General features: G+C 39.4%; 1 protein-coding gene and 1 long non-coding RNA gene across 4 annotated transcripts in view; one reads left to right on the forward strand and one right to left on the reverse strand.

Annotated features, from left to right (window-relative positions):
- CWC27 (CWC27 spliceosome associated cyclophilin) overlaps positions 1 to 22,829 on the forward strand; it is a 268,469-nt gene that overhangs the window by 231,678 nt on the left and 13,962 nt on the right. The window contains exon 14 of one of the 3 annotated variants that reach the window (XM_070357521.1): positions 19,575 to 19,722. The exons of the other annotated variants lie outside the window; for them this stretch is intronic. Coding sequence (XP_070213622.1) covers positions 19,575 to 19,707 — 133 coding nt within the window. The 3' untranslated portion in view covers positions 19,708 to 19,722. The remainder of the gene's footprint in view (positions 1 to 19,574; positions 19,723 to 22,829) is intronic. 3 annotated transcript variants of the gene reach the window in all.
- The window catches only part of LOC138984190 (uncharacterized), a 39,716-nt gene continuing 35,339 nt past the window's right edge, over positions 18,453 to 22,829 (reverse strand). Inside the window, exon 3 of the long non-coding RNA XR_011461449.1 lies at positions 18,453 to 18,810. This is a non-coding gene — a long non-coding RNA (uncharacterized lncRNA). The remainder of the gene's footprint in view (positions 18,811 to 22,829) is intronic.

The raw sequence follows: 22,829 nt of genomic DNA on the forward strand, positions 1-22,829 counted from the left end.
GATCTGGTATTCTCATTTCTCTGAGAGCTTTCCACAGTTGGTTATGATCCACACAGTCAAAGGCTTTCGCGTAGTCAATGAAACAAAGGTAGATGTTTTTCTGGAATTCCTTTGCTTTCTCTGTGATCCAGCAAGTGTTGGCAATTTGATCTCTGGTTCCTCTGCCTTTTCTAAACCCAGCTTGGATGTCTGGAAGTTCTGAGTTCGCCAAGACTTTAAGCATGATCTTGCTAACATGGGAGATGAGTGCGATTGTCTGATGGTTTGAACATTCTTTAGTTCAAATTGACCTTTTCCAGTCCTGTGGCCACTGCTGGGTCTTCCAAATTTGCTGAAATATTGAGTGCAGCACTTTGATAGCATCATCCTTTAGGCTTTTGAATAGCTCCACTGGAATTCCATCGCATCCACTAGCTTTATTGACAGCAGTGCTTCCTAAGGCCCACTTGACTTCACACTCCAGAATGTCTGGCTCTGGGTGACTGACTAAACCATCGTAGTTATCCAGCTCATTAAATCTTTTTTGTACAGTTCTTCCATGTATTCTTTCCATCTCTTCTTGATCTCTTCTGCGTCTACTAGGTCTCTACCGTTTCTGTCCTTTATTGTACACCTTTTCAGGTGAAATGTTCCCTTGATATTTCCAGTTTTCCTGAAGAGATGTCTAGTCTTTCCCCTTCTGTTGTTTTCCTCTGTTTTTATGCACTGTTCATTGAGGAAGGCCTTCTTGTCTCTCCTTGTTATTCTTTGGAACTCTGTGTTTAGTACCTTTCCCTTTCCCCCTTGATTTTCACTTCTCTTCTTTCTTCAGCTATTTGTAAAGCCTCTTCAGATAACCAGTTTGCAACAGGTCCTGCATACAGGTTTCTCAGGAAGCAGGTAAAGTGGTCTGGTATTCCCATCTCTTAAGAATTTTCCGCAGTTTGTTGTGATCCACACAGTCAAAGGCTTTAGAGTAGTAAATGAAGCAGATGTTTTTTCAGGATTCTCTTGCTTTTTCTGTGACCCAATGGATGTTGGCAATTTCATCTCTGGTTCCTCTGCCTTTTCTAAATCCAACTTGAACATCTGGAAGTTCACAGTTCACATATTGCTGAAACCTGTCTTGGAGAATTTTGAGCATTACTTTGCCAGCATGTGAGATGAGTGCAAATAGTTTGAACACTCTTTAGCATTGCCCTTCTTTGGGACTGGAATGAAAACTGACCTTTTCCAGTCCTGTGGCCACTGCTGAGTTTTCCAAATTTGCTGGCATATTGAGTGCAGCCCTTTCACAGCATCATCTTTTAGGATTTAAAATAGCTCAACTGGAATTCCATCACCTCCACTAGTTTTGTTCTTAGTGATGCTTCCTAAGGCCCACTTGACTTTGGACTCGAGGATGTCTGGCTTTCATCAAGAGGCTCTCTAGTTCCTCTTCACTTTCTGCCATAAGGATGGAGCAAGTATCTTTTATTTTGTGGCATCATCTGCATTCTTGAGGCTGTTGAAGTTTCTCCTGCCTATCTTGATTCCAGCTTGTAACACATCCAGGCGGCATTTCTCATGTGCTCAGGGTATAGGTTAAACAAACAGGGGTGGCAGACAGCCCTGTCGACTTCTTTCTCAATCCAGAACCTATCAGTTGTTCTATACAGGGTTCTAACTGTTGCTTCTCAACCCATGCATGTTTCTCAGGAGACAGGTAAGATGATCTGGTATTCTCATTTCTCTGAGAGCTTTCCACAGTTGGTTATGATCCACACAGTCAAAGGCTTTCGCGTAGTCAATGAAACAAAGGTAGATGTTTTTCTGGAATTCCTTTGCTTTCTCTGTGATCCAGCAAGTGTTGGCAATTTGATCTCTGGTTCCTCTGCCTTTTCTAAACCCAGCTTGGATGTCTGGAAGTTCTGAGTTCGCCAAGACTTTAAGCATGATCTTGCTAACATGGGAGATGAGTGCGATTGTCTGATGGTTTGAACATTCTTTAGTTCAAATTGACCTTTTCCAGTCCTGTGGCCACTGCTGGGTCTTCCAAATTTGCTGAAATATTGAGTGCAGCACTTTGATAGCATCATCCTTTAGGCTTTTGAATAGCTCCACTGGAATTCCATCGCATCCACTAGCTTTATTGACAGCAGTGCTTCCTAAGGCCCACTTGACTTCACACTCCAGAATGTCTGGCTCTGGGTGACTGACTAAACCATCGTAGTTATCCAGCTCATTAAATCTTTTTGTACAGTTCTTCCATGTATTCTTTCCATCTCTTCTTGATCTCTTCTGCGTCTACTAGGTCTCTACCGTTTCTGTCCTTTATTGTACACCTTTTTCAGGTGAAATGTTCCTTGATATTTCAGTTTTCCTGAAGAGATGTCTAGTCTTTCCCCTTCTGTTGTTTTCCTCTGTTTTTATGCACTGTTCATTGAGGAAGGCCTTCTTGTCTCTCCTTGTTATTCTTTGGAACTCTGTGTTTAGTACCTTTCCCTTTCCCCCTTGATTTTCACTTCTCTTCTTTCTTCAGCTATTTGTAAAGCCTCTTCAGATAACCAGTTTGCAACAGGTCCTGCATACAGGTTTCTCAGGAAGCAGGTAAAGTGGTCTGGTATTCCCATCTCTTAAGAATTTTCCGCAGTTTGTTGTGATCCACACAGTCAAAGGCTTTAGAGTAGTAAATGAAGCAGATGTTTTTTCAGGATTCTCTTGCTTTTTCTGTGACCCAATGGATGTTGGCAATTTCATCTCTGGTTCCTCTGCCTTTTCTAAATCCAACTTGAACATCTGGAAGTTCACAGTTCACATATTGCTGAAACCTGTCTTGGAGAATTTTGAGCATTACTTTGCCAGCATGTGAGATGAGTGCAAATAGTTTGAACACTCTTTAGCATTGCCCTTCTTTGGGACTGGAATGAAAACTGACCTTTTCCAGTCCTGTGGCCACTGCTGAGTTTTCCAAATTTGCTGGCATATTGAGTGCAGCCCTTTCACAGCATCATCTTTTAGGATTTAAAATAGCTCAACTGGAATTCCATCACCTCCACTAGTTTTGTTCTTAGTGATGCTTCCTAAGGCCCACTTGACTTTGGACTCGAGGATGTCTGGCTTTCATCAAGAGGCTCTCTAGTTCCTCTTCACTTTCTGCCATAAGGATGGAGCAAGTATCTTTTATTTTGTGGCTGCAGTCACCATCCACAGTGATTTTGGAGCCCAGGAAAATAATATCTGTCACTGCTTCCACTTTTACCCCTTCTGTTTGCCATGAAGTGATGGGACCAGATGTCATGATCATAGTTTTTTGAAAGTTGAGTTTTTTTGTTTTTTTAATTTTTTAATGAAGGATAATTGCTTTACAGAATTTTGTGGTTTTCTGTCTTACATCAACAAGAATCAGCCATAGGTACATCCATGTTCCCTCCCTCCCGGAACTCCCTCCCATCTCCCTCCCCAACCCACGCTTCAGCTTATCTCAGAGCCCCTGTTTGAGTTCCCTGAGTCATACAGCAAATTCCTATTGGCTATCTGTTTTATATATGGTATTGTAAATTTCTATGTTATGCTCTCCATACATCTCCCCTTCTCCCTCCCTTCCTCCTACAGTGTCCCACAGGTCTGTTCTGTATGTCTGAAGTAAGTCAGAAAGAGAAATATAAATATCGTATACTGACACATATATATGGAATCTGAAGAGATGGCACTGATGAATTTATTTTCAGGGCAGCAATGGAGAATGTTGAGTTTTTAAGTCAGCTTTTTCACTCTCCTTTTTCATCTTCATCAAGAGGCTCTTTAGTTCCTCTTCACTCTCTGCCATTAGAGTGTCATCAGCATATCTGAAGTTGTTGGTATTTCTCCTGGCACTCTTGATTCCAGCTTGTGATTCATCCAGCCTGGCATTTTGCCTAATGTACTCTGCATGTATGTTAAATAAGTAGGATGACAAAATACAGCCTTGCCATTCTCCTTTCCCAATTTGGAACCAGTCAGTTATTCCACGTCCAGTCCTAACTGTTGCTTCTTGACCCATATACAGGTTTCTCAGGAGACAGGTAAGTTGGCCTGGTACTCCCATCTCTTGTTACAAATCTTCCACAGTTTGTTGTGACCCACAAATTCAAAGGCTTTAGCATAGTCAATGAAACAGACGTAGATGTTTTTCTGGAATTCCCTTGCTTTCTCCATGATCCAGGGAATGTTGGCAATTTGATGTCTAGTTTTTCTTTCACTTTAGCAGTATATATTTAAAGTTCTTCCATGTCTTTTCATATTTTTTATAGCGCGTTTCTTTTTAACAATGAATAATGTTCCATTGTCTAAATGTAGTATAGTTTATTTATCCATTTACCTACTAAAGGGTATCTTGGTCGCTTCCAAGTTTTGACAGTTACAATTAAAGGTACTATAAAGCTCTATGTGTAGGTTTTTGTGTAGACATATGTTTCTGGATAAATACCAAGGAACAAGATTGCTGTATTGTATGGTAAGAGTACATTTATTTTTGTAAGAAATTGCCAAACTATCTTCCAGAGTGGTTGTTTCATTTTGTATTCCCACCAGCAATGAATAGGATTCCCTGCTCTATGTCTTCAGCAGTATTTGGTGTTGTGTTTTGGACTTTGGCCATTGTGATAAGTGTGGTGGTGGTTTAGTTGCTAAGTCGTGTTGACCCTTGGGACCCCATGGACTGTAGCCTACCAGGCTCCTCTGTCCATGGGATTTCCCAGGCAAGAATACTGGAGTGGGTTGCCATTTCCTTTTCCAGAGGATCTTCCTAACCCAGGAATCGAACTCAGGTCTTCCGCATTGCAGGGATTCTTTACCGACTGAGCTGTGGAGTAGTATCCAGTTGTTGCATTAATTTGCAATCCCCTAACGACCTGTGATGTTGATCACCAGAGCTTCCCTGGTGGCTCAGCTGGTAAAGAATCTGAAATGCAGGAGACCTGGGTCCAATCCCTGAGTTGGGAAGATCCATGAAGAAGGGAACGGCTACCCTCTCCACTGTTCTTGCCTAGAGAATTCCATGGACAGAAGAGCCTGGCAGGCTGCAGTCCACGGGGTCGCAAAGCGTTGGGCACAACTGAGCAACTAGCACTTTCACTTTCTTTTTACCTTTCTCAATGACCTGTGATGTTGATCATCATCTTGCATGCTATTTGCCATCTATGTATTTATGTTGGTAAGGTGGATACTAAGGTTTTTTGCTCACTTTTTAATTAGCAAACAAATTAAAAATTTTCTAGTTGTTGAGTTTTATGAGTTCTTTGTATATTTTGAGTAACAGTTCTCTATCAGATGTATCTTGGGCAAATATTTTCTCCTAGTTTGTAGCTTGTCTTCTCATTCACTTGACATCGTGTTTCATAGAAGTGTTTTAATTTTAATGAAGTCCAGCTTATACATTTTTTTCCCATAGATCACACCTTTGATACTGTATCTAAAATATCCACTGTCATGTAGGTTTTCTCCTATGTTATCTCCTAGGCATTTTATACTTTTTACATTAGGTCTATGGTCAGTTTTGAGTTAATTTTTGTGAAGGGTGTAAGGTCTGTCTAGATTCAGTTTTTGGGGTGGTTTTTTTTTTTTTTTTTTGTGGAGTGTTTATGTTTTCATAGACTTTCTGTTTTGAGATATCTTCAGGGTTACTTTAATGTGAAATCTCATCATTTCTTTTAAAACCACTTGTTAAGTATACTTTTAGCCAATTACCAGTTATTCAGATTAATCAGTAAGATTATACAAAATATCTGACAATCAGTAAGTATACATCCTTTTATGGTTTTTTGTTTTTGCTGTTCTACTGATAGTGGACTTCCCATCTGGCACAGCGGTAAAAAGAAAAATCCACTTGCCAATGCAGGAGATGCAAGAGATGCAGGTTCGGTCCCTGGGTTGGGAAGATGCCCTGGAGTAGGAAATGGCAACCCCCTCCAATATTCTTGCCTGGAATATCCCATGGACAGAGGAATTTGGCAGGTTACAGTCCATGGGGTTGCAGAGTCAGATATGACTGAGCACACACATACATACACACTGGTAGTAGGAGATTAAGGTGGCTCTGGATCCCACCAATTCATTCTTAAAGCAAATACTTACATGTGCTGCATTTCAGGCACCCTGCTATCTTCCCTTATTCAAACCTCCCAAGAGCATCATAAGACTCTAAGGTTAGAGAGCAACTGTGGTGGATTTATTTCTAACTCTATCAGATAGGTTAGTATTACTTTCATCCTATAAATGAAGAAACTGAGGATCAAACGGATCATTTATCCAAGATCACACAGTAATAAATAGTGAAGCTGTCAGTCACACTTAAGAGCCCATCCTGCCTCCAGAACACCAGCTCCTCTCAACAGTCATTTGAACATGAAGTAATAATCTGCAGGATGAGAAGAAATCATAATAATTAGTAGGATGAGTAGGACTTTCAGAGACTTTTGATTCCAAATAATATCTGTCTTCTGGAGCTGGTTACAGAGTATATTACCCATTCTCATCTTTAGAATACTTTCCACGTTCCTTTAAAAAAAAATACGTTCATGGAGGCTGTCTGTAATGCCATATATTGAATCATTTCCTAATTATACAGTGGTCTGTTAAATTATAGCACCTGGTTCAAATCCCTCCTGTCACAATGACTGCAGCAAGAGGCCTCTCTTGCAAGCCTCAGTTTCTTCACCTGTAAAATAGAGAAGACAATACATACCTCAGAGTTATTATTAGAGTTAAATGAGCTAATTAATGTAAAGTAGTCAACAGAGTGCCTGACTCTTAGGAAATGCTCAGGAAATGTTAGGTGTGAGAGAAGGAGGGTGCATGGTACCAGGGTAGTATTGATAAAGCCTGCCAAATTACCCAGACAACACAAACTAAATAAACTGGCAAAATGTTAGTTATACAGTCCTCTCATTGTAATAACCTCAAAGAAAAAATAACATAAAGAAAAGGCAAATGTTCATTTACTTTTGTTACCTGTGACCTAGAAGGAATGTAGACATAGTCATTAAATTGGCTAGTAGTGCTCAGTGGTTCTATTCTAAAATCTGTTGAGAAAAGGGGTAAGTATAGTCAAGCAGGTTCTTTAGATGAATCCAGATTATAAAATGCTTAATATTCTGAAGTCTGTCTGACAGACTTCAGCTAATGCAAATATGGCATTCATAGAAAGAGAGGAGGAGAGTGGGAATACACAATCATAGATTGTAGACTCTCTCCAGAAGCTTCCCCCCCTCCCCACAACGGACAGCGTTTTGGAACAAAGAAAACTATACAGGCATAAGCAGTTTACTTCTATTAAATAGTAAGTCTAAGGGACTTCCCTGGTGCTCCAGCGGCTAGGACTCCGAGCTCAGAGGGCAAGGGGCCCAGGTTCAGTCACTGGTCAGGGAACTAGATCCCACATGCTGCAACTAAGACCCAGTTTAGCCAAATAAATAATTTTTTTTTTTTTTTTTAGTTTAAGGAGCAAGCAAAGGTCCTTGGGATTAGCACAATGTAGTTAAAAAGTCATTTCTCAATGGTAGTTTCAAACAGCAATAAAGCCGGTATAAAATGAGAGACTGGAAGTTGCCATCGTACACAGGCAATCGAGAAATTCTCAGCAAACCATATCTGAAGTTATATGATGCTTAAAGCAAGATAGGAAAACCCAAGTAGTAGGATTTCAGGCAAAATTTAAGGAAAGACTATACATAAATTGTACGTAGTCTTGTTTGTATTTCTCTAAAGGCAGTTTTAAACAATGTGTCATTTTCTTTCATAAGAAAGAGTTTTGTTGTTTGTTGTTCAGTCGATCTCAGTCATGTCTCTTTGTGACCCCATGGACAATGAATTATAAAACATTGAAAAAGAAAAGAAAAAATCGTTTTAATCTTATATCCCACAGGTAATCATCACTGTGCTTTTGTCTAGACTAAGAACACTTACTTTTTTATTATAAGCCTTTCATCAGTGAATAATCCAGTAGTTAAAATTTTGTGTATCCACTGTTATTTCTTAGGCTAAAGGAATTTAAACCGCTGAGCCAGGTATGCATTTTTTTATTTTAATTCAGGTATATTTTACAGATTAAAAAATTCACAGTTCTTATTGTTCATTTTTAGAATTTTAATAATTATATACAGCCATTGTAAACACCACCAGAACAAGCCAGAACACATACAATACCCCAGAAAGTTTCCTCACGCCCCTTTTCAGCCAGTCACCTCACCCAACCACTCTCTGATTTCTGTCAGCTCAGGTATGCCTTTGATGACACTTTTGCTGGACTGAATTCCAGAAAATTGAGTCATCTGTGCCTTTACCGCAGTGTATGAAGTTGCTGGGTTCTCCATACTCTAGGTATTATTTATGTATGTGCTGTAGTATATCCCAGGAAACAGATACAGTCGGCTTTGCCAGTTTCTACTCTGCATTATTTTCTGTTTGTTTGTTTACTGGTAAAGTGAACTTGTTAAATATGTTAACTGGCCATTTATATTTCATTGTTGTTTTGGTGATGGTTAGTTGTATACTCTAAGATGATTATACATTTCTTATTGTTTTACAAAAGCTCTTAAATATTAAGAATGATATTATTTGCTTTAAATATTTTTACGAGTTTGTCACTGCCTTACAGTTTGTTTATAGAGGTTTTTGTTTTTGTTTTGAAGAGTTTTACATTTGCATTGCCAAATCTGCCAATCTTTTTCTCCGTGTTTTCTGCCCAGTTTCATCTTCAGGCCTTTAAAAATCCCAGGATTATAAATACCTAGTTGTATGTTTCTCGAGTAATTTTATGGTTTTATTTTTAATTTTACATCTTTACTCTATCTGGAATTGATTTAGTGTATTATAGTATGTTAATGTTACAACTTTTTTCCCTAAATTACTAATCACCACAATTGAATAGTCCTGTGTTTCCCCACCGACATTAAACATGTCCTTTATGATGTAATAGGTCTTACATACATTTTTGGATCAGCTTCATTATTGTACATGGATTTTTCTATCTATTCCTGTGTCAGTACCTCAATACTGTAGCAGTGTAATACTATTTAATATTTGGTAAGCAAGTTGGACTTTATTGTTCAACATTTTATTTTTACTGTAAACGCTTAAACAGCTGGTTGGTGTGCTATGTTCTTATTTTGTTTTAGTTTACCACACCTGGAGAAACCTTAAGACAGTTGACCATGAAATCAGTAAAAAGCCCTCATTATTTAACAGGTGGCCACTACCTGAATTGTGGCCCTAGAGCCAAGAAGGAAGTAATCAATCCTACGCAAACCCCCTTCCTTCAAAGTACTGGAAAAGATTGTGTGCGGAAAATAAGTAGTGTGAGGAATAAAAAGAACAAAATCTAGGATATTTGATTGCCATTTTCTATTATGGGTATATAAAAGTTTTTATGAGAAGTTTGATCGGAATTTTTCCATCTCCGTAGTGCTGAACAAAAGCACAAAGGCTCCACAAAGGCAGAGGGCAGACAGTTCTCACTCATGTTTATAAGGCGTGAACTCCAAGGGCATCTAGGGTGGCCATGCATAAACGCAAGTCACAGAGCCCACTTCCAAAGACATTAACTAATAATCTTTCTACCACCTGACATTTTGGATTATTAATACCCTTTTTCTTCTCTGGCACTAGTGGATAATCAAGTTACATATAATAATAATGTTCTGTCTTTGTGTTCAGATAGTTCACTTGACCAGGATAAATAAAACAGTGGGCTTGAGCTATTTTTCTAAGTAGAAGTAAACCATAGTAAGAAGTTAGCTTTTACTGAACATTTTCAAAACACCTTTTTTAAACCTGTAAGTTTGATATTGTTCTTAGGCCCAGATTCTATGGGAAGAATCTGAGACACAGAAAGGTTACATAACTTTGGTCAAGATCTCATAGCTAGGAAGTGGTAGATTTCAGAAATAGCCAATCATGTTTGACTCAGTGATTTGATTCTGTTTGTTTTCAAAAACATTACCTTGTTTGTGATTTTGTATTTCAATAATGCATATTTTTCATATTTCTAATAATGCAGTATTGTTTCAAACTGTAGTAACTAGGTCAGACAAGTGACTTCGGGACTTTAATTCTTGATCAAAAATTGTCTGACCATCTTTAGATCATGGAAAATGTTAAATTCATGGCCCTACTATTATAATCCCTATATTATTTGAAGAATTATAATTCAGAAGGTTACTCAAAATGTTGTTTAACTTGAACAAGAAGTACCTGTGATTTATCTGTAATTTTTCTTAAAAATATAAATAGAGTGGTTGATTATGGAGTTTGAAGTTAGACCTGATTTTGAATGCTACTTTGGAAGTTTACTAGCTGTGTGATCTTGGACAAATTATATATCCTTTCTTAGACTGTTCCTTAAAGTGTAAATTGGGTATCATAAGAGTACCTTCCTGATAGGTATATCTGTGGATTAAGTGAAATACTGGTAGCATGGTGTCTGGAACAATCAGTGCTCCAGAAAGTGTTTTATTCTCATTCAGTGTTGTCCCTGATATTTTTAAGAATTCATTTGTCTATATTTGACTACTGTCAGTATATTGAGATGATGATTGGAATTTATAGCATTTCTATAATATTTGACAGTTTTTGAGACCTTTACCTAATTAGCCCACAAGTTACAGTGTTTAGTTTTTATTGTAATTCTTAATATTCTGAGAAAAAATTGAGATCTGATATTTTTATGGTAGACGGTACTACCTCATAAATGAAATGTTGGGGTTTTTTCCCTTGATGCAAGTGCTGGAAAGAAATTAGGGATGGGGTTTCACTGGTAAATACAATTTAAATATGAAGCAGAATGTCATTACTTTGGAGATTATACAATTATAAGCTCAGTGTAATGTGAATGTTTTCCTTCCATTTCTCCCTCTTAGCCAAGTTCTAAGGCGGTAATAAAATGAAGGGAGAAGGAATATGATTATAGACCAGGTTCCCTATTTAGTGTTCATTTTATACAAGACTATAAATAATGCTGCTGAAGACCAACATGGTTCTTTATAAATAAGTCTTTGTCAGAGTTGCTGACCCTGGAAAGGTGATTATTCAAATTGTAATAAGCCTTCTGTTCAATCCCTGAAGTTACCTCTTTTTCTGCCCTTTTCTTCTGGATGAAGAAGACTTTTCTGTGTTTACTCTGCTTTCATATCCGCTCTGAAATAAGTTTCTCTCACATTAGAGAAGTTTGCTTTGTTCATGGATTTGTCTTGACACAGGCAGATAGCCATGTACCACAGCTGCTTACCAGGCCTTTTTGATTGGGAAAGGCCATCTTCCCTATGTTTTATTAGTTCACAGACCATATATTAAAAGTTATTGGCAAGATGACACAAACAGATGGATAGATATACTATATTCTTGGCTTGGAAGAATCAATATTGTGAAAATGGCTATACTACCCAAAGTAATCTACAAATTCAGTGCAGTCTCTATCAAACTACCAATGACATTTTAGAACTAGAACAAAAACTTTTACAGTTTATCTGGAAACCCAAAAGACCCCAGATAGCCAAAGCAATCTTGAGAAAGAAAAATGGAACTGGAGGAATCAGCCTGCCTGACTTCAGACTATACTACACAGCTAAAGTCATCAAGATAGTGCAGTATGGTAGTAGCACAGAAACAGAAATATAGACCAATGGAACAAGATAGAAAGCCCAGAGATAAACCCACACACCTATGGGCACCTTATCTTTTACAAAGGCAAGAATACACAATGGAGAAAAGACAGCCTCTTCGATAAATGGTGCTGGGAAAACTGGACAGCTACATGCAAAAGAATGAAGCTAGGACACTTCCTAACACCATACACAAAAATAAACTCAAAATGAATTAAAGACTTAAATGTAAGGCCAGAAACTTAGAGGAAAATATAGGTAGTATGCTCTTCAATATGCATCACAACAAGATCCTCTAGGACCCATCTCAGAGAGTAATGGAAATAAAAACAAAAATAATCAAATGGGACCTAATTAAACTTAAAGCTTTTGCACAGCAAAGGAAACAATAAATAAGATTAAAAGACAACCCTCACAATGGGAGAAAACAATTGAAAATGAAACAACTGACAAAGGTGTAGTCTCCAAAATATACAAGCATCTCATTCAGCTCAATACCAGAAAAACAAACAACCCAATTAAAAAAGTGGGCTGAAGACCTAAATAGATATTTCTCCATAGAAGGCATACAGATGGCTAATAAAACACATGAAAAGATGCTCAACATCGCTCATTATTAGAAAAATGCAAATCAAAACTACAGTGAGGTATCACCTCACATTGGTCAGAACGGTCATCAAAAAATCTATACACAATAAATGCTGAAGAGGGTGTGGAGAAAAGGGAACACTTTTGCACTGTTGATGGGAATGCAAATTGATCCAGCCACTGTGGAGAACAGTGTGGAGATTCCTTAAAAAGCTAGGAATGGAACTACCTTACTCCTTGGAAAGTTATGACCAACCTAGATAGCATATTCAAAAGCAGAGACATTACTTTGCCAACAAAGGTCCGTCTAGTCAAAGCTATGGTTTTTCCATTGGTCATGTATGGATGTGAGAGTTGGACTGTGAAGAAGGCTGAGCGCTGAAGAATTGATGCTTTTGAACTGTGGTGTTGGAGAAGACTCTTGAGAGTCCCTTGGACTGCAAGGAGATCCAACCAGTCCATTCTGAAGGAGATCAGCCTTGGGATTTCTTTGGAAGGACTGATGCTAAAGCTGAAACTCCAATACTTTGGCCACCTCATGCGAAGAGTTGACTCATTGGAAAAGACTCTGATGCTGGGAGGGATTGGGGGCAGGAGGAGAAGGGGACGACAGAGGATGAAATGGCTGGATGGCATCACTGACTCGATGGACATGAGTTTGGGTGAACTCCGGGAGTTGGTGATGGATAGGGAGGCCTGGCGTGCTGCGATTCATGGTGTCGCACAGAGTTGGACACGACTGAGCAACTGAACTGAATGGAACTACCGTATGATCCAGCAGTCCCACTACTGGGCATATACCCTGAGGAAACCATAATTGAAGAAGATACATACACCACAGTGTTCATTGCAGCACTATTTACAATAGTGCTTGGAAGCAACCTGGATGTCTATCGACAGAAGAATGGATAAATAAGTTATGGTACATATACATAATGGAATATTATTCAGCCATAAAAAGGAATGCATTTGAGTCAGTTCTAATGAGGTGGATGAACGTAGATCCTATTACACATAGTGAAGTAAGTCATAAAGAGACATATTGAAATGTTAACACACACATATATATGTATGGAATGGCTCAGCAGGTAAAGAATCCTCCTGCAATGCAGGAGACGTAAAAGACATGGATTCAATCCCGGGTCAGGAAGATCCCCTGAAGAAGGAAATGGTAACCCACTCCAATATTCTTGCCTGGAAAATCCCATGGACAGAGGGGCCTGAGAGGCTATAGTCCAGAGGGTCACAGAGTCAGACAAAACTGAATACGTACCCATTGTGGAATCTAGAAAGATGGTACTGATGATCGTATCTGCAGGGAAGCCTTGGAGACAAGGACAATAAACAACAGATTTGTGGACACAGGGCAGGGAAGGAGACGGTGAGAAGAACTAAGAGAGTAGCATTGAAACATATACATTATCACATGTATAGATAAAAATTAGAGCCAGTGGAAATTTGCTCTATGATGCTGAAGCTCAAATCCGATGCTCTGTGACAACCTAGAGGCGTGGAATGGGGTGGGAAGGAGATTCAAGAGGAAGGGACGTGTGTATACCTGTGGCTGTTTCGTGTTGATGTATGGCAGAAGCCAACACAATATTGTAAAGCAATTACCCTACAATTAAATAATTTTTTTTAAAATTACTGCCTGAGCAGTTGGTCAAATCTCATGGCAAGTGTAAAAATACATATTACAGATTTATTCTGGAAAGCCTCTTAAGTCTTTCCACCTGTGTCCTATTGAGTGTGAAGCATGCTAGATAGTCCAGAAAGCCAAGAAACTGCATTCCCATGTTGCTGAATATATTTTAAAAGTTACATATTTTATATTTGCCTCAACAATATGCAGTATTTATTAAAGACACTCTATAATATTGTGGAATTTCTCTTTTTCAACTAAAGGAAAAATACATTTTTAAAGTCAGCTTTTCAGAATTCTAAACTAAAGGAGAAATACTAATATTCATTCAAAACTCAGAACAAAGGAAGTTTTCCCATGTGAACAATGAACAGCAAAAGAAAACCCACTGGCTTTCCCCCTTGTTTTCTTTTTCAAAGGCCAGCGCCTGTCTTCCTCTTGCTTGGTTTACCTAGTGTTCTGTTTTACTGTATTTTGCTTATTCCTGTTTTTCCTCCTATGGCAGTTTCCAAAACTCTTAGGTTTTGGACATTTCTATCTGCATTTTTCTATGCTTCCTTTAGTCACTGTTTCTCTATCCCTCTTTGAGTTTTCTTACATTTTTTTCCTCCTTGTTTTCTTGCTTTTTAGTCTTTTCTGTTTCTCAGGCATCTGTCTTGTGCCATCCTGCTCTGCTGTTCATAAAGAATGCTAGTGACCTCATTTTCCAGGAATTCTTTTTAAACATACATACTTTGGTCTTTGGACTCATTTATGTTTTGTCTGTCTCTTCCTATGAATTACTATGATCTCTATATACTTCATACTGAAAAAAAGATATTTTAAAAACTAGTACTTTTTAACCCTTTAACTTCTTAATCCCTATAGAAGCTTTGAACATTTGTGAAAATGAGAGCCATAAGTTGTTTGTAACTAGTGATGGCACTAAATCCTAAAAATAAAAAATTCATAAGGTTTTAACTTTAATTTTACATTTTGGAGTTAAAATGCAGAAATGAAATCATCTAATTGGTATTATCCAATTAATGTTTTTAAATTTATTCTAGAAATCATGTTGATCATATGTACTCTTGATATGATGTAATGATAATTGCACTTTACATCTTGGTCTTGGCCAACAAAGGTCCATCTAGTCAAAGCTATGGTTTTTTCAGTAGTCATGCCGTCAATGGGGTCACACAGAGTCGGGCACGACTGAAGCGATTTAGCAGCACCAGCATGTATGGATGTGAGAGTTGGACTATAAAGAAAGCTGAGTGCCGAAGAATTGATGCTTTTGAACTATGGTGTTGGAGAAGACTCTTGAGAGTCCCTTGGACTGCAAGGAGATCCAACCAGTCCATCCTAAAGGAGATCAGTCCTGGGCGTTCATTGGAAGGACTGATGTTGAAGCTGAAATTCCAATACTTTGGCCACCCGATGGGAAGAAATGACTCACTGGAAAAGACCCTGATGCTGGGAAAGATTGAAGGCAGGAGGAGAAGGGGACGACAGAGGATGAGATGATTGGATGGCATCACTGACTCGATAGACATGAGTTTGACCAAGCTCCAGGAGTTGGTGATGGACAGGGAAGCCTGGCCTGCTGCAGTCCATGGGGTCACAAAGTCAAAAAGTTGTGTCAGATTTCTTCACTGCAAAGTTAATCTTTTTTTTTCCCCCTGCTTTCCATGTTGAATCCTTTGGAAGCAAATTCACTATATGCAGTCCACACCAAGGAGTGAAGTTTACTTCCCTACTCTTTTTATTAAAATTTTTGTTTTCTAACTTGTTATTTCAGACTGAGTGACTAAACTGAACTGACTGAGAATCATGAGAAAATGTCAATATTTAAACAAAAATGCCTGTTATATTTTTAAGTGTCTAAAATGAACTGAGACTTAAAGAAAAAGATTTGTGATATCTGTGGTTGATAATTTCATTATTCCTTATATAACTAGTTTTAATTCATTTGATGCAAATCTAAAAGTTTGCAATTTTTATACTACTTGTACTTTCTTAAAGTTGTAATAAGTACCAAATGTTTGTTAGCATAGTTACCTAAATCCTCAACAAGTTATTTGAGTCCTTATTTTTTTTATAGAAGCAAAAGTACCTGTAAAAGTATTGGACATAATGAGACAGATTTCTAGGCATGAACTGGAAATCAGGCTTCAGTTGGTAAATAATCTCAATAGCTTTTCTTCAGTTGCTTATCTATAAAACGAAATGGAGGAAAACAAGTTACTTGCAGATCTAAGAAAATCCAAAGCTATCTACCAGCAGTCCTAAGCAATCAGTATTATTACCAGATATAAAATAAATACACAAAAATCAACTGTTTTTCTGAAATAACAAGTTAGAAAACAAAAATTTTAATAAAAAGAGTAGGTGAGTATAACTCTTCACTCCTTGGTGTGGACTGCATATAGTGAACTTGCTTCCAAAGAACTCAACATGGAAAGCAGGAAAATAAGAAAGATTCCAGTGGGGACATTGACAAGTACTACCTCAGCCATGTGGTCATGGTCAGCATCAGCATTGTAAATCATGTTGATAGTATGTACCCTTGATACGATGTAATGATAACTGCACTTTACTTGGTCTTTATCCCAGTAACTCAAAGCCCAGTCTTCTCATGAGACGAATCAGGCAAATTTCAGTGATGGGGCATCCTACAAAACATCCAACCAGTATCCCTGGAAATTGTCAAAATTTAAGAAACTTGAAATCATAAAGCAGCTTTTCCAACTACAATGCTATGAGATTAAAAATTGACTATATAAGGAAATAACTGCAAAAAAATGCAAATGTGGAAGCTAAGCAATATCCTATTAAACAACCAATGGAGCATTGAAGAAATCAAAGAGGAAATCAAAAAATACCTGGAGACAAACGAAAATGGAAACATGATGATCCAAAACCTATGGGATGCAGCAAAAGCAGTTGTAAGAGTGAAGTTTATAGCAACACAAACTTACCTTAGAAACCAAAGAAAAATCCCAAACAACCAGCCTAAACTCACACCTAAAGCAAGGAGAAAAAGAACAAATGAGACCCAAAGTTAGTAGAAGGAAATAAATCATAAAGATCAGAGCAGAAATAAGTAGAAACTTAAAAAAATAGAAAGGATTTACAAAACTAAAAACCAGTTCTTTGAAAAGATAAAATTGATAAACCTTTAGCGGACTCATCAAGAAAAAAAGGGAGAGGGACCATATGAACAAAACTAGAAATGAAAAAAAGTTATAACTGCCACCAAAGTAGTACAAAGGACCATAAATGACTGCTACAACCAACTATATGCAAATAAAATAGACAATCTAGAAGAAATGGGCAAATTCTTAGAAAGGTACAATCTCCCAAGATTAAACCAGGAAGAGATAGAATATGAACAGACCAAATTACAGGCACTGAAATTGAGTCTGTGGTTTTAAAACTCCCAATAAAAGTCCAGGACCAGATGGCTTCACAGGTGAATTCCATCCTCCCAATAAAAGTCCAGGACCCGATGGCTTCACAGGTGAATTCCATCAAACATTTAAAGAAGAGTTAATACCTATCCTTCTGAAACTGTTACTTAATCTGGAAAAGTGAAAGGCTTACAAACATTCAGTTAACACTTGAGCAATGTGGAGGTTTAAGGCACCCACCCTTCGTGCAGTTGAAAATCCACTTATAATTTATAGTTGCCCCTCCACATACCTGGTTCCTCTAAATAAGTGGCTCCATATCTGCACAATCAGCCAACTACAGATCAGATAGTGCTAAAGTATCTGCAAAAAATCTGCATATAAGTGGACTGTGCATTTCAAACCTATGCTGTTCAAGGGTCAACTGTAACTGCTAAAAAATTTGGAATTACCTTTTAATACTCAAGGAGAAAGGTGAATAAAGCCAGGTTTTTGGGTTACTGGCTATCCAGAAACGTGTTTATTTAGCATTTATTGAGGGCATCCTTCTTGTGAAGCCTTGGTGACTGTGCTGGTACAGAAGTCAATAAAACAGAGCTATCTTCAGTCTAGTGAGGGAGGCTGAACTAAAGATAGGTTCGGAAGAGGACCTTAACCCTCCTGAAAAAGAGCAGGAGAGGAATCATGGACTGGTTCTCAGAGGGATGATACCTCAGTTGAAGCAGGGAGAGAAGTATATCACCATACAGAGGTGGCAAGGAGGCAGGAGAGCAGGTTCTACAGAGGAACAGCAAGTAATTCGGGATGTCTGGAGCATAAGATGTGAAGATGACATAGTAGCTTAGAGAGGAACAAAAGCTGGGTCATCGAGGCTACGTAAGAAATTTGGGTTTTATTGCTTAGACAGTGGGAACAGGGCAGTTTTCGTGATTAAATCTGATTTTTGAAAAATATGTATATAATAGAAAAGACCTCCTGGATATCATCAACCACAGGGCACTCCTTAGTAATTTGGATGGCTGAGAGGAGACTGCCAGACGTCCGCCCTACAGGGTCAGCCAGGGCCTGTGGCACTGCAGACATCCACTCTCTCAGGGTCAGCCGGGGCCTGTGGCACTGCAGACATCCACTGTCTCAGGGTCAGCCGGGGCCTGTGGCACTGCAGACATCCACTGTCTCAGGGTCAGCGGGGCCTGTGGCACTGCAGACATCCACTGTCTCAGGGTCAGCGGGGCCTGTGGCACTGCAGACACCCACTCTCTCAGGGTCAGCCGGGGCCTGTGGCACTGCAGACATCCACTGTCTCAGGGTCAGCCGGGGCCTGTGGCACTGCAGACATCCACTCTCTCAGGGTCAGCCGGGGCCTGTGGCACTGCAGACACCCACTCTCTCAGGGTCAGCCGGGGCCTGTGGCACTGCAGACACCCACTCTCTCAGGGTCAGCCGGGGCCTGTGGCACTGCAGACACCCACTGTCTCAGGGTCAGCCGGGGCCTGTGGCACTGCAGACATCCACTCTCTCAGGGTCAGCCGGGGCCTGTGGCTCTTGCTCCTCTTGGACCTCCAGCCCAATGGAGGTCCTCATTTTAGGAGGACTATGGAGAAATTGGGACTAATTTCAGAGAAGAGTGAGAAAAGGCAATAAAGGCATAAAAACTTCCAGTGAAAATTAACTGCCCCCTTAAAAAAAAAAAAGCAAATGTTCACCTCACAGAGAAGTCCCTTTTCCCAAAGAGGCTCTCATATGGCCCAAGACATTTTGGGAACCTCTTTTCTAATGGCATTAAAGGCCAGCCTGGGAGCTGCACATATTATCGTTCTTGGCTCTTCATAGCTGCCTTTTCTTTTTTCTTTTTTTTATTTTTTCCAAGTGTGGGTTTATTTCAAAATTATGAAGATTTATATATTATTTTTATTACATACAATAAAGCGGTTTAGCTTAAAGTAAAAGCTTTCACATTTAAAGTTTTTATGTTAAAAAGATATTTTCAAAATGTAGACCCTTAAAAACCACCAAAAAAGCTGAATATATCTTGCAGCGTAGGTTTATCCTTAAATATTCACATCTCAAATGCTGTTTAGAAAAAAGATTTTAAAACTGGCTAAAAATCATTTACACTTGGCAATGATTAAAATCTCCTCGTCTCTGACAGAGCATATTAATGGCACATAATGAATTTACTGTCACAAGCATTTAACAGTTTAATGGGTACGTAGTTTTATCAGTATACAAAATGGTCTTAGATGGTCAGTGCAGTTTTTCTGGAGTGATCACTGTATCAGGAAAAGGACACCGCACCAAAAACAGAACATGAGCTTTCAAAAGGTCTTTTTAAACAGTTTCCTTCTTTTCAAACAGCTTTCAGCTCAGGAGAGAAGAAGAGCACTTAATTACTGCATCCCTTGTACATGAGATGTACGACATATACCAGGTCATCGACAGGAACTGCAAAATGCAAAGTAATACGGCCAGCCCCTTCTTGTGCCACTGAAGAGCAGCGTGCAGGGTGAGCACGAAACGCAAAAGCATGATAACTGTTGCAAGCAGTCTCGCTGATTCAAACATTTTCTTCAGTTGTTTCACGGGTCCCATTAAAAGCATGTACTGGCTAATGCAGCAGTATTTCCAAAAGTATAAAACACTGCAAAAAGCTTTATGCCTCCAGGGAGCCACAGCAATCCAGTTCCAAGGATGGAGAAGAAGATGCCACTGACGAAGCATACGGCAAACCACTTCAGCCTGGTGTTGAAACTAAGCGTAGAGGCATCGAGGACCTGCGCGGTCAGGCCCTGCTCCTGTCGTCCTGGCTGCTCAGGACCCGCCGCGGAGCCCAGCCCTCCCCTCTATCCTGCATAGCTGCCTTTTTTAAAAGTGTTGTATTCTGAAATAAGCACTACTTGATCTGAGGTTTTTTTTTTCCTGTTCACTAGATTTAGCACTGAATTAACTTTTGATTTATTCCTCAAGTTAAATACTTCTTCACAAGATGAACGGTTGTTACCTCTAAAGACATTCAATCAAGCATCCTGTCAACTACTTATCAGCTACAAGTTTCTTGACCACAGATCTCTCAGGTTGCCTGTTAAATTGAGTGAATAACACATTTCCCACCTACCCCATATAGTTATTGTGAAGATAATACCAGACACATGAAAGCTCTTCATAGACCGCTATGTAAGAGGATGTTCTTCTTACTGGTGCCTCACACTCTGCAAACAGTTCTAAAACGTACATTTGTTCTGGTGCCAGTATGTTCATCTCCCCTAACAGGCTGCTCACTTCAGGACAGCAGAGCCTGGGTCATGTTCGGCTTTATTTCCCTAGTGTCTGACACTAGGTCTCACACATAAAAAGGCTCCAGTGTTTGTTGAATGAATAATTCAGTGTAGCTCCTTGCCTTTCCCTCAGACTATATTTAAGAAATGGATGATACACTTGAGATTATTCAGTTAAAATAGGCTCAGAAGTCACTTAAGATTCTTTAAGTATGTGAGTAGTTTGTCATCAGGAACCAGCTGTTCTTAATGTTCTCTGAAGGGACCAGAACAAATGGCTGATGAACTCAGTCAGTCTGAACATGTAAAGGTTCTTAACCTTAATGCTGTGGTCTTAACTTCGGCTGTATTTTTAAATCACCAGGAAAAAAAATTTTAGATTACTGAGGCTGAGGCCTCGTCCTGGGATGCTGAGGCCTGGCATTGATAATTTTAAAACTACCCAAGTGATTGTAATGTACAACCTATGTTTGTTGCAGAACTCTGGGATTAGACTTTGAGGAACACTGTTTTAAAAGAAATCCTGTCTAGTTCTACAGGTACCTACATTAGGTACCGTACCATAGGAAATGGGAAAGAACGTGAGACACGCTCCCACCACAGTCTGCATGGAAAAAAACGAGCCATCACTGATCTGAGAGCAGTGGAAAAGCAGCCATCAATGTGAGCTGAGCTATGAGAGGTCATGAAAAGGTGGGCCTGTGCGAAGCCCCAGACTTTCTATAGAACCTGTTAGACATTTAGAAGTTTATCATAGAAATAAAAAACATGAAAGGAGGTTAAGTGTTAGTTTAGCAAACCAGCCAGTTCCAGCCAGAGGGCCTAGCCAGTACAGAGGATCTGAAGGCTTTGATTCCCAGCACAGAGAGAGAAGTTAGCTGTGAAAAGACACTGTCTGAAATAACTGATATTCAAACTCCAGTGAGTGGGCAGTTACGAAATGGGGAAAGTTGATGAAAGAAACAAAATAAAGTTGGTGAGATAGGAAGGGTTTTAAGGTCATTGTCAAAGGGTTTTAAGGTCAGGCTAAGGTATTTCAGTGGAATCCAATAGCTGATAGTTTCTGGTCAAAGGATATGCTATAAAGAAAATGTATAAGAAAGATTAGGGCTTCACTGGTGGTTCAACAGTAAAGAATCTGCCTGCAATGCAGGAGACATGGGTTGGATCCCTAGATTGGGAAGACCCCCTGGAGAAGGAAATGGCAACCCACTCCAGTATTCTTGCCTGGGAAATCCCATGGACAGAGGAGCCTGGCAGGCTATATAGTCCATGGGGCCACAAAAAAGGTGGACATGACTTAGTGACTAAACAACATAAGAAAGATTATTTTAGAACCTTGGGAGCTTATAAAAAGGAGAAATAGTACAGACACCTACAACAATCTCAGGGTAGGCTGGTAATTTCCTATGTTAGGGAGACTTGGTAATGGGAAAGAGTGGTTTATAGACTTGCTGATGAAAAAGATAGCTGTTTACATTATATTAAACATAAATGCATTTCAGTCAGAAATGAGTTATGAATATTGGAATTCTGTATTGTAATACTACTTACTCTATGTCTGGGAATAAGGACCTCTCTTGTTTTCCCAATGAATATGAACTGCTGTCACATCTTAATCTAGTTCACAATTATATAAGAGGTTTTAAAAACAGATGTCAGTTTGGTCAGGGTCCAGGTCCCTTTTGAAGAATCACTTGCTTACTTATGTTTATAATTCCACACAGTCTCATACAAAAAAGAAAAATAAACTTACCTGTTTGTGGGCTGCACCCCACTGGCCTGTGAGCTTTTTAGCTGCCCACCTGTGAGACCAAAGAACCCGGAAACAGTGACAAAGTCACCCAAGATGTACTGTATAGGGAATCTTACCAGTCAAGCACAAGGTCGTGGAGCGACACCCTACCCCACAGGCAGATGGCAGGCAGGAGGCAGCAGAGTCTTAGCTACCAAGGCGGAGAAGGAGGTTACCATTTATGGGGGAAATTGATGTCAGACTGGCTCACCAATTAATAGGAGAACCAGCAGAGGAGCAAGTCTCTGCCAGCCCCTCAGGTAACAGTCGCCAAGGGGGCAAGACGCTCCCCTTTGATAGCCTCGCTTGGTGGAGTGGTTCTGCTCTCAGCACTAGAGTAGTCACTACCTGGGACGGGGGCACACATGCTGTGGTTACTGTTGAGGCTCTGGGGCTGAGCGGGAAGATGGGTCGTGTGGTAAAGCAGGGACTGTATCGAAAGCAAGAGAACCACCATCTGGAAGGGCCTGACCGTACACCTGTCAGACGCAGCCTCTGTAGAAATGGAAAGCCTCCACATTTCCATAACACTAAAATCAATGT

This window comes from Bos mutus, chromosome 20 (genome assembly GCF_027580195.1).
Source record: "Bos mutus isolate GX-2022 chromosome 20, NWIPB_WYAK_1.1, whole genome shotgun sequence".
NCBI lineage: Eukaryota > Metazoa > Chordata > Mammalia > Artiodactyla > Bovidae > Bos > Bos mutus.